Below are 10,956 nucleotides of genomic sequence, written 5' to 3' on the forward strand. Positions count from 1 at the left end.
ATCACTCCCTGAATGTCTCTTCTGTTATTTTCTCCCTCAAATGAGATAGAACATCTGGATCCCATTCAAGCAGCTGTATTCAACTTTCACTTACCTTTGAGATTATGGTTATGGAGTAAAAGAGGGTTTCATTACACCATGCTTTAGTAGAAAGCCTTGTAGGTGTACGTAAACTGTTTTTTAAAAGCAGGAAGTGGAAGGCATAAGAGACTCTTAGAAACTGAGAACGGGCTGAGGGTTGATGGGGGGTGGGGGGGAGGGGAGGGGGGGTGATGGGTATTGAGGAGGGCACCTTTTGGGATGAGCACTGGGTGTTGTATGGAAACCAATTTGACAATAAATTTCATATATTGAAAAAAAAAAGTCATTTTTATCTGTCCAACTTCAGCTCAGGTCATGATCTCGCAGTTCACGAGTTCCAGCCCCGCGTCAGGCTCCATGCTGACAGTTCAGAGCCTAGAGTCTGCCTCTCTGCTCCTCTGTGCTCATGCTCTGTCTCTCCTTCTCTCAAAAATAAATAAAAACGTTAAAATAAAAAATAAATAAATAAATAAAAGCAGGAAGTGGTAGTGGTGGGAATTAATGGCTTATGTAACTGGGTTGAATACTATAACATGGCCACCAGGTTGAACTTCAGGAACAAAAGGTTAGCTCTCTTGCCGTCAGCATATACAGCACTGACTGTTTCAGTGAAGAGAGCCATCTTGTCCAAAAGCATTCTGAGTCATCCCAGTTTCAGATCTCTCCACAGGGTTGCTGAGGCCTTATTGTGACCACACACTGATAATTCAACTTCCCCATCTGCCCCCTCCAGCATTCTTATTTTTCCTTCCTTTCCATGGGTGTTTACCTCCAAAGAAACTCTGTAATTAAACTCCTGAACACTAAGCTCCATGCCAGGAAACCCAATCTCTAAGAATAACTAAGATGTCCAGGTGTCTCAGGCAGGTCTGACCGGGGAATTCAAACATTGTCATCATATCTGTCTCCAAACTTCTCCATCCTTCCCTAGCTTCTGATTTGATTTTGTTTGTGTTGGCATAATTCTTAGTCAACTTCTTAGCCCAAAATAGTAGAGATAGTCTGTGGCAGCAGCCAGCATACATCATTCACAAGGATAGAAAAGCCTCACTTTCTCTGCTCCCGAGTCCCTAACAATTCCCTCCTGACCCTTCTTTGGGTCAAGTGCCCACCCCATGGGACATACACTGTGTCCAGGAAGATGAAGTCCCCCCTTCGGTCATCCTTATTAGGCAAGGAAAGTGGGGCCACATAACTCATAGAAGCATATAGAGTAGGAGCATGGCAGTTCTCAAAAGAATAGCATATACAGCAGAGAGAAAAGGAACAGAAATCCATTTCTCATCATCACCAGGAGCAAAACGCAGTGGGAATCTTGGCGTGGTACCACACCTCCCTTTCTTCAGCAATTTCACATATCCTTCTTGGAATAAAGTAGGAGCCTAATTTATTAGCCTAATTTAATTTGAAAAATCAAGAAGGATTTATACTCAGGATGCACAGCTAGGGAGTTTCCTAGAGACTGGGTCTGCTTATCTCCTTTTTTGTCTCAGCAAGAGGTGTCTAGGATTTCAATCGCATCTGAGGGTGTTACTCATGACTGCCTACTGGGAGGGTGAGTACTTCTTTGTATTCACCACACTCTGGCTTGACACTAAGAGCTTAGGAGACAGTGGAAGCTAAAGTGGCTGGGAGAAGATACAGAGGCTCAATTTTCTTTATTCTCAGTATCCAGTCAATCCCAGGCAACCATTACCTGTTGCTTCTTTATCAAACCCTCCATCTTTCCAAGAGTGGAGCACATTACAATTTACTTGAACAATGTTCTTAAAAGAGAAGGTACTTTCCATAAAGGAAAGCTTTTACTCTCTCTTTCTCTGTCTCTCTCTCTCTCTCTCTCTTTTTTTTTTTTTTTTTTTTTTTTTGCAACTGATCTCTCTTCTTCCAGCTGTGAAACTGATTAAGGGGGAAAAAAGCAATAGGAGGGAATGGTTGATTACCCATGGAAAATGTTCTTTCTCTTTTGAATTTTCTCTCAAATTGTGGAGGGAGAGGAAGGGAGTTGGAAAACGTTCAAGAAACAGGTTTATGTGAAACAAAGAACATCATTTCCTGGTATATGAATATTCATGGTCCCCTTCGCATTGCTTCCCCGGCAGAGCACAGGCATCAGGAGGTAGATGAGAAAATGTGGGAGAAACTTGAAGATTCAGATGGGATAAAGGAAGGCGAACCAGCAGGCTGGGAAAGAGAAAAGGGGAAAGAGTAGAGAGGAGAAGATTTTGATAAGTTTCAAAGAGCATGATGGAGCCACAGACACCCGGTGGAGGAGTCTGAGAGAGGCAGAGAGGGGGAGAGCAGGTGTTTAAACAGCTTATTCCTCATTGCCTCACCTCTTTAATTACATGAGTAAAAGAGTACACGCCTGAATTACATTTTTTTTTTTTGTCTCAGGCAAAGTCCAGTCAGAAAAACAAACCACCACATTTTAACGCAGGGAATTTCATACCAGGAATTTGTTACATGGATGATGGGAAAGTGCAGAATCCCAACATGGGTGTGGAGGCAACATAGAGATTAACATCTACAGGAAGTGCTTACCACCCTCAGTGTTGGAGGGACACCGGAAGGAGGTGGTATAACTCGAGCCCAGAAGCCAGGGCCATCTGGCGGGCTAAAACTACGGTGGCGATGACCAGCAGGAGCTCATGCCATAGAGGGAAAGGCTGACTGGTAGCAGCCGGAGCCTTCATGGAAATGCAGCCACTTCAGAGATGCCACTTGAAGCAGAAAGCTGGCGGGAAAAACACTTTGGCTTCTCTCCTGCTCCTCATCCTCCCGTTTGGCCGACCACACCGGAAGCCAGAGGGCCAAGGAGCCCAGCAGATAGAATTCTGAATTGCTCCCTGAAATGGAGCAGAGCAAGGAAAGGGTAGGGAATAGATCTCAGAGCAAAGAAGCAAAGAAGTGGCCCGTGTTGGGGTTGTCTAACTGTGTCTCTTTGAATCCACCTCTGTGGGCAATGGAATCATGCAGCCGTCTGTCCTTTACGTGGGTTACTCATGATCCAAGAGCAATGGAAAAGGTCACAGTTTAATACCTTTCCTTCAGTATTAAGTGAAAAATAATGTTACTTCACTAATGGTCACAATTCTGTAGGCTGTCTCAAGTGGTTCATAAATAAACAACCACAGCGGGTCGTGCTTCTCTTTTGGTTCCTCTCATTCCTGTATGCCTCCTGCTATTTCTGCTTTTACCTCTTCATTAACTCTAGCTGTCGTACAACCACCTTTGTGCCGTTGGTCAGCTTTGATCTCATACTGGGGTTACCACCCTACCCTCCTGTCTCTTTCGTGTCCTGAAGACAGAGTAGTAGTCAGGAAAAATGCTAAATCTGGCTTTTGGCATCTGCCCCATCTGATACACCTTTGTTTTGACCCTATTTACATAGCTAGCCTGCAGGATGCCGTGTCTGCCTAGGAATACTATAGTCACCCAAACGTTTTGCTATATTTGTTATATTTTTACTTCCTGTATTTGTATTTGGTATGATGTGGGATGAGGTTGACAGAGTTAGGCTTTTTTTTTTTTTTTTTTCTGGTATCTGGTTAGAAGTGTTGCCAAATTGCTTGGATTGCAAATCCCAACTTTACTATTTCCTAATTGCACGACCTTGGCCAAGTAAGTTAACTGCTCTGGGTCTCAGTTTCCTCAGCTGTAAGTGTACGTATACGAATAGAAACTACTTTAGGGGTTCCTGGCTGGCTCAGTCGGTAGAGGGTGTGATGCTGGATCTCCAGGTTGGGTTTGAACCCCACGTTGGGTGTAGAGATTACTTAAAAATAAAATCTTAAAAAAAAGAAACTGCTTTTTTATAGGGATTGAAATGTTATAATCAAGTGAATTTATTTGTATATTGAATTATATGTGTGTGGGGGGGGTCTGTGTTTACACACACGCATGTATCAATTCATATGTACATATATGTTTGTCTATATATGTATGTGTGTATATATGTGTATGCACACATACACATATGTGTCTTAGAAAATTGGCACGATGTAAGTATGCTATAAACATCAACCATCATTATTGCTATTATTCTTCTCAATGAGACTGTAAAATGCTGCTCAGCCTGTCAAAAGATATTTAATGGTTTTTACCCAGCACAGAGTCAGGGCTTGTTAAAAATTGCTACTTGAGGGGCGCCTGGGTGGCGCAGTCGGTTAAGCGTCCGACTTCAGCCAGGTCACGATCTCGCGGTCCGTGAGTTCGAGCCCCGCGTCAGGCTCTGGGCTGCCGGCTCAGAGCCTGGAGCCTGTTTCCGATTCTGTGTCTCCCTCTCTCTCTGCCCCTCCCCCGTTCATGCTCTGTCTCTCTCTGTCCCAAAAATGAATAAACGTTGAAAAAAAAATAAAAAAAAAAAATTACTACTTGATAACTAGTTGTCAAAAAGTTAATTCCGTGTGTAAAATCTGTACCATCATTGGACTGATATTTGTCTCTCAGTTGTGGAAATTGGTTTCGTTTCCTACTATATTTAGTTATGACTGGATTATTACAGACCCCTTTTCTGCAGTGTTTTTTTTCTTGTGGTTTAAAGATTTAAAGTTCTTATGGAAACAAGATCTTCAGTTGACCAATGATTAGCTAATTTCTGATAATAGAAAAGGAAACTGATTGCCCCAAGGCTGCTGTTTTCATTTCCTCATGGGAAGAAGAAGCAGAGCAGAGAAGAAGGGCAGACACACAAAGCATTGATCCTCTGTCACCATGGGGAACTGGGTTGAAAACGAGGGACTCTCCATCTTTGTCATTGTAAGTACCCATGAGAGACAAATGAGAAGTTCTCGAACTTGTCTGGGTTCTCTCGGAAAATGAAATAGGGCAAAACTTTTTGTTTCTTTGTCTTGTTTCTCTGAGAAATTGTGTTGAAACTAATTTACTGTGTGAACGTACTTCTAATCTGTAAGCCATAAGCCGGACTGAGTGCATTCTTCCAAACTTATTAATGGAAAGAATGTATCTGGGGGCTCACTTCACCTACTTTATTTCTTGAGTCTTTGGGAGTACTAAATTAGCCAGCATCTCACTGAGGGAGTAGAAGACATTTCATGCTAATGATCTCCGAGTCTAAGTTGTTTATTGGTATTTACTCAGAGGCAAATTTCTCTACTTTTTATGTGTTTATACCACTTAAAAATGGGTAATCGTAATTTTACACCATTTTCCAAATAACAGGTACAAGACTGGCTCATGTATGGAAAATTGGCCTTTATTCAGTAATTACACCAAAAATAATTGAAGGTCTCAACTTTCTTTTTTTAAAAAGTACTTTTTCTCTCTGATGTAAACTTGAGCTGTTTACGAGGTTTATAAAAATTCAAGGGAAAGTAATTGAAATAAACTAGACTCATATATACAGTGGATATACGATATATATTATATATATAAATCAATATAATCCATCTCGAGAAACAATTTTTGTAGGTGAGGATATGGCTAATTTTCAAATAGGCATGTTAATCTCTTTAGTTTTTTAACATAACAAAGATGAACTATTATTTTAAGATGGCAGTCTCGGAAAAACAATCACGGGCAATTGGGAAGACAGAAATGTGATTTATAGATAGCCTTTCCACTTGATCTTAGCCAAAAGGCCGAGAAGCGATATATAAATAGCCTTTCCAAATAGCCAATGGAAGTATTATATAGATGTTAAAAAGAACACCTACGACTGGAATTTTTGAAAGATTTTTTCATGAAGTAAATACTGAGTCTTTGAGTTGTACACACAGAGAGGAATTAGTGGCATAAATAAAGTAAAAACAAGAAATATCACGTCAAACAATTAGGCCAAACCAACGTTCTAATGCAATATAGAATTCTTCTGAGGACTCAGACCTGTTAACTTGATTTCTTACCACCATTTTAAACCAAGTTTAAACCAAGTTCATGTTTATACTTTTAGTTCCTACCAGAGTTTTCCCCAGGAGATGGCCTCCTTCTAAATTACACACTCATACACCTGAAAATAAAGACACAGCTTGGAAAGCAAGAGTAGGAATGACAAGGTTAGGTAATGGAGAAATTGTTTTAGTACGTTCTTCTTAAAGAGAGATTGTTCTCAAGCACCTATGGACATTTAATAGCATCAAAGCACAGGTAAGAAAATATCACTATAGAGCTGAAGGTAGAGGACTGGGCAGTGTTACCGTGTAGTCAGTTCTTGGGATGAAATGAGCAGTCAAAATGTAGAAGAGTCTCTTTTTTTCCTTTTTCATCCCCAAAAATGCCCTCCTTAATGCCTGTCACCCATTTAACCCATCCCCCCACCTACTGCCCCCTCCAGCAGCCCTTAGTTTATTCTCTGTATTTAAGAGTCTCTTATAGTTTGCCTCCCTCTCTGTTTTTATCTTATTTTTCTTTTCCTTCCCCTATGGTCATCTATTGTGTTCCTCAGATTCCACATACGAGTGAAGTCATATGATATCTGTCTTTCTCTGACTGACTTATTTCATTTAGCATAATACCCTCTAGTTCCATCCTCTTAAAAAAAAATCCCATGCCCCTCACCCCCTCATTGATGCTTAATATCCCCTCTTTCAAAAGTTTGGCAAAACTTACCAAACAGAATTAAAGACTCCACATTTTAGCTGATGTGACTCTCACTAGCTGGGGGTTGGGATACCGTGTGGGGGAGGGAGGCACCCGTGAGAGTAGAACACGACGTCTTACCGATGCGGGGGACAGCACAGTAACATCTTCCTTTCCCTTCTTTTTTTGAGAAGACTCACCTGCCATTATCTATCTGTCTAAAGCTAAGAAGAAAAGAGGACGCAGAAGAACAGAGGGGAGATAGATTGATAACAACCTGGTGTACTGGCCAGTAGTAAAACAATCATGGGTAACAAGACAAAGTGGAAAGGTCAATTACAAGGTGTAGAGGCACTGCTGTGGGCAAGAGCTGGCTTTCAGCTGGCTACACCCAGCTTTCTAACCACCTTTGTTGAAGGCTAGACTTGGGGAAGCCCTGACCCTGGTCTGACACTGATCTTATGTGAAATCTGCCCAGTGAAATGTGGAATCTTTATGCAACTATTTCTCTTTGTGCAGCTAATATGGCTGGGGATGAACGTCTTCCTCTTTGTCTGGTACTACAGATTCTATGCGTTGAGAAAGACATTCTTTTACACTCAAAAACTTCTGGGGGTAAGTATAAGTCCCATCTCATGCAATATTGACTGGCTCACGTTTCTAATCAAAGATTCTGGTTCATATTCCTTTCAACACTTTAAATAAATGTTCTGACCTACTCGAACAGCACCATCAGCATTGCCCCCTCCATTGCAACCACCTGGGCAAGAAGCTTTAGGCCTTCCAGCATGGGAGAAACAAAAAGTGTGTCAGAGAGTCCCAGTGGCATCCCTTCCCTCCCAAGGACTACTGTGCCACTGTTTAGTTTAAAGAAGAAATCTAATACCAACTCTGGCGTGGCAGGCAAGGTTGGAGAGATCAATCCAAGGGTGACATGGGTGGGACAAGTGAGTCTTCCCGTGTTCTTTAAATCATCTGATTCCTGACACTTTTGTGCATGGAGAGCCCTGGGCCTGGTAGCATGTTGTGAAATTGTCTTCAGGAAATAAGCCTCTCCCTACAGATGCAGCCTTTGAGGAACTTGCCCAAGGGTCGCTTTCACTGACTAGGCCAGCAGAGGAAGGCCCCCATCTTTCCTTGGATCCACTGGCATTCTTGATTTCCTTGATCTGCCAGGGTTCTGCTTCATGACACATGAAGATAATTATGATCACAGCAGCCCCCACAGGAAATCATTTCTTATATCATGCTGAAACCATGAATTCACTACTTAATACTAATGATAATATGTATTATACATCACTTGTATAAATAATTATAATACATAATCATACTATGCTATTATAGCTATTGTTAACTTATTTACATTGATACTGAGGAGGAGGATTTCCCTTTTCTCCCCTCTCCAAAATAGGCAACTTATTTAGGCATCACAAAGAACAATTATAACGCCAAAGCATTACAACATACCAACTGAGGTTACTTCTGAAGTGAGTCTAAGTGCCAAGAAAATCTTTAGAAAGCCCCAGTTTCTATACTGAACCCTAATTAATGATACACATGCTTAAGTACTTAGGGGAAAGTGATGTCTGCTACTTACTTTGAAATGCATCAAAACTAAGCTGTGTTGATGGATAGAAAGAGGGGTGGGTAGATGGATGGATAGATATGTGATAGTGGAATCTGGGAGTTGGGTAAACAGGCAGTCATTGTGAAATTACTTCAAATTCTCTTTATGTTTGAAAATGTTCATAGTAAAATGTTGGGGTGGGAGAGAAGGGGCAGATTAAAACAAAGGATCCCAGCAGGCCCTAAAGGTAAACTCTTAGCTCTGAAGGACCTTCCTCCTCAGATAATCTGATACCTTTCCCCACTCCCTATCCTGCATCTTCCAGATCGCACTGCCATTGGCCAGGGCCCCTGCAGCCTGCCTGAATTTCAACTGCATGCTGATTCTGCTGCCAGTCTGTCGAAATCTGCTCTCCTTCCTCAGGGGTTCCAGTGCGGTAAGAGCAAACATTTACAAAGTTGAATTTTGAAGTTTGAAGAAAAGCAAACTAATGGTTTGTGAGGATTCCAACCTCTGTACAATATGCATGAGCCAAGCCATGCCTGATTCTCCATTTTATTTGTATATTCATTGTTGATGGAGCTCCCTAGGACAGCCATTTAACTTGGAATAGACGTAAAAACAACAACCCACCAACCTACACCTCAAGAAGAGCAATAAAACACTTGCGCATGTGTGCACACACATACACACACACACCAGACATCTGTAACATATTACGGGCTTTGTGATGCTGACATGGGATTTGGGAATTGATCTTACAGTGCCATGTTTTTCAAAATTTTTAAGTCAGAGAAAATCTCTTTGTGGATAGCGTCCCAGGCAGATGGAATCAATGAGTGATGAGTATAATGAGGGCAACTAAGAGGTGTCAAGTCCATGGAATTGAGGAGTTCAGAGCTTTCTAAATGCTCAGGGATTTTTTTAACCCTCACTTCGACAAGTTTGCGAGCCCCTAAATGTACTATGCTAGAAGAAAGAAAAGATTATGTAAGAATAAACTGTGTAACCTATAAAATGTTATGTGAATTTATTATTATTATTATCCAAAGATTAGAAACAAGGCACTTATAACCTACTTAGATCTGTGTACTCAAGTAAATATGATACAAAGCAAAATATTATGGGTTCCACAAAACATTAGACGTAAGGGGCTATATTTATTTGGTAAAGATGGCAACAAATATGGGCATATAGGGATAAAATAAGCACTAGGAGATGTAAATGAGAGAGAAAGACATCCTGCATGGAGAAAATGGAATGGGCCAAAGCACAGAAAATAGTGAGGAAATTATATTCTTGAAAGCCCCATATAAGCATGACATGTGGCTTCTCTTTGGATTTGTTGGCTATTCCTGGCCACACCAAACAGTGTAGCTAGGAAAAGTTAGGGATTGACGTCTTGGTGGGACCCATTCTACTGGATCATTAGTAACTAATAGCCTCTGTTTTTCTTCTTAATAAAATGTCTATGTTTTATATTAACTAGCTTTAAAAAATCTCTGAGGTAGAGATAATTTATAGAAGAGACCAGGGAGCAATCCACTTTGATGGGGATGTAGGGATTGTAAAGGGCAGGTGTCTGAGGTAAGGCAGCAGAGGAGAGCTGGAGCTTTGCTGGTAAACTAGGACGTTAAATGTATAGTTGAGAAGTTAATACTTAATTTGGCAATCACGGAATATTTGGGGGAAGGAGAGTGATCTAAACTGTCGATAACAAGTAGAATTTGCCTTGAATTCTGCCTTGTTTTTCCTAGTCTTACTAAATTTGCTGGTTGATTTATAAATATAAGATGAGCAGGACACAGCTAACAGTCGACATCGATTACAAGGGTTTCTTTGTTTTTTATTTTTTTAATGTTTATTTATTTTGAGAGAGAGAGGGAGAGAGAGAGACAGAGCACAAGCAGGAGAGGGGCACAGAGAGAGGGAGACACAGAATCAGAAGCGGGCTCCAGGCTCCAAGCTGTCAGCACAGAGCCCAACATGGGGCTCAAACTCACAAACGGCGAGAGTCAGACACTCAACCAGCTGAGCCACCCAGGCGCCCCTGATTACAAGGATTTCCAAATAATATTCTCAATCACAAAGGTCAAATTCCATTTGATTTCAAGTTCTATCAATGAGCCACCTAAAAACTACAGTGCTTGGTGTATTGTAGGTACCCAGTGAACATTTGCTAAATGAAACTCATGCACTGTAACTTTTTGTTTTTAGGAAGGCACGATTCATTTTTGTAGCCTTCCTCTTAGCCCCGTTTGAATACTCTCTATTTACAGGAAGTAAATCCTGAGAAATAGGCAAAGTTTTCACCAGGAAGGCCCATTAAGAAATCCTTGTTACCTCACAGGCCCAAATTGCACTGCCATTGAACGGCCATGATCCATGAAAAGCACATGTCATAATGGCTGCATTTGGGCTTCTTGTGGTCCAGGAGGGAAGATCTTCATGAGGGTCTTCTAAAAGTATATATAAAAGTATATATAAAAGTATATAGCAGCACTCTCAACAATAGCCAAATTGTGGAAAGAGCCTAAATGTCCATCAACTGACAAATGGATAAAGAAATTGTGGTTTATATACACAATGGAGTACTACGTGGCAATGAGAAAGAATGAAATATGGCCCTTTGTAGCAATGTGGATGGAACTGGAGAGTGTGAGGCTAAGTGAAATAAGCCATACAGAGAAAGACAGATACCATATGGTTTCACTCTTATGTGGATCCTGAGAAACTTAACAGAAACCCATGGGGGAGGGGAAGGAAAA

General features: G+C 41.1%; 1 protein-coding gene across 1 annotated transcript in view; it reads left to right on the forward strand.

Annotated features, from left to right (window-relative positions):
- Positions 1-4,715: 4,715 nt before the first annotated feature.
- CYBB (cytochrome b-245 beta chain) overlaps positions 4,716-10,956 on the forward strand; it is a 38,783-nt gene continuing 32,542 nt past the window's right edge. Inside the window, exons 1-3 of the mRNA XM_040468822.1 lie at positions 4,716-4,839; positions 7,138-7,233; positions 8,514-8,624. Coding sequence (XP_040324756.1) covers positions 4,795-4,839; positions 7,138-7,233; positions 8,514-8,624 — 252 coding nt within the window. The 5' untranslated portion in view covers positions 4,716-4,794. The remainder of the gene's footprint in view (positions 4,840-7,137; positions 7,234-8,513; positions 8,625-10,956) is intronic.

The sequence above is a fragment of the Herpailurus yagouaroundi genome, unplaced genomic scaffold (assembly GCF_014898765.1).
Source record: "Herpailurus yagouaroundi ecotype Mexico unplaced genomic scaffold, PumYag 67793, whole genome shotgun sequence".
Classification (NCBI taxonomy): domain Eukaryota; kingdom Metazoa; phylum Chordata; class Mammalia; order Carnivora; family Felidae; genus Herpailurus; species Herpailurus yagouaroundi.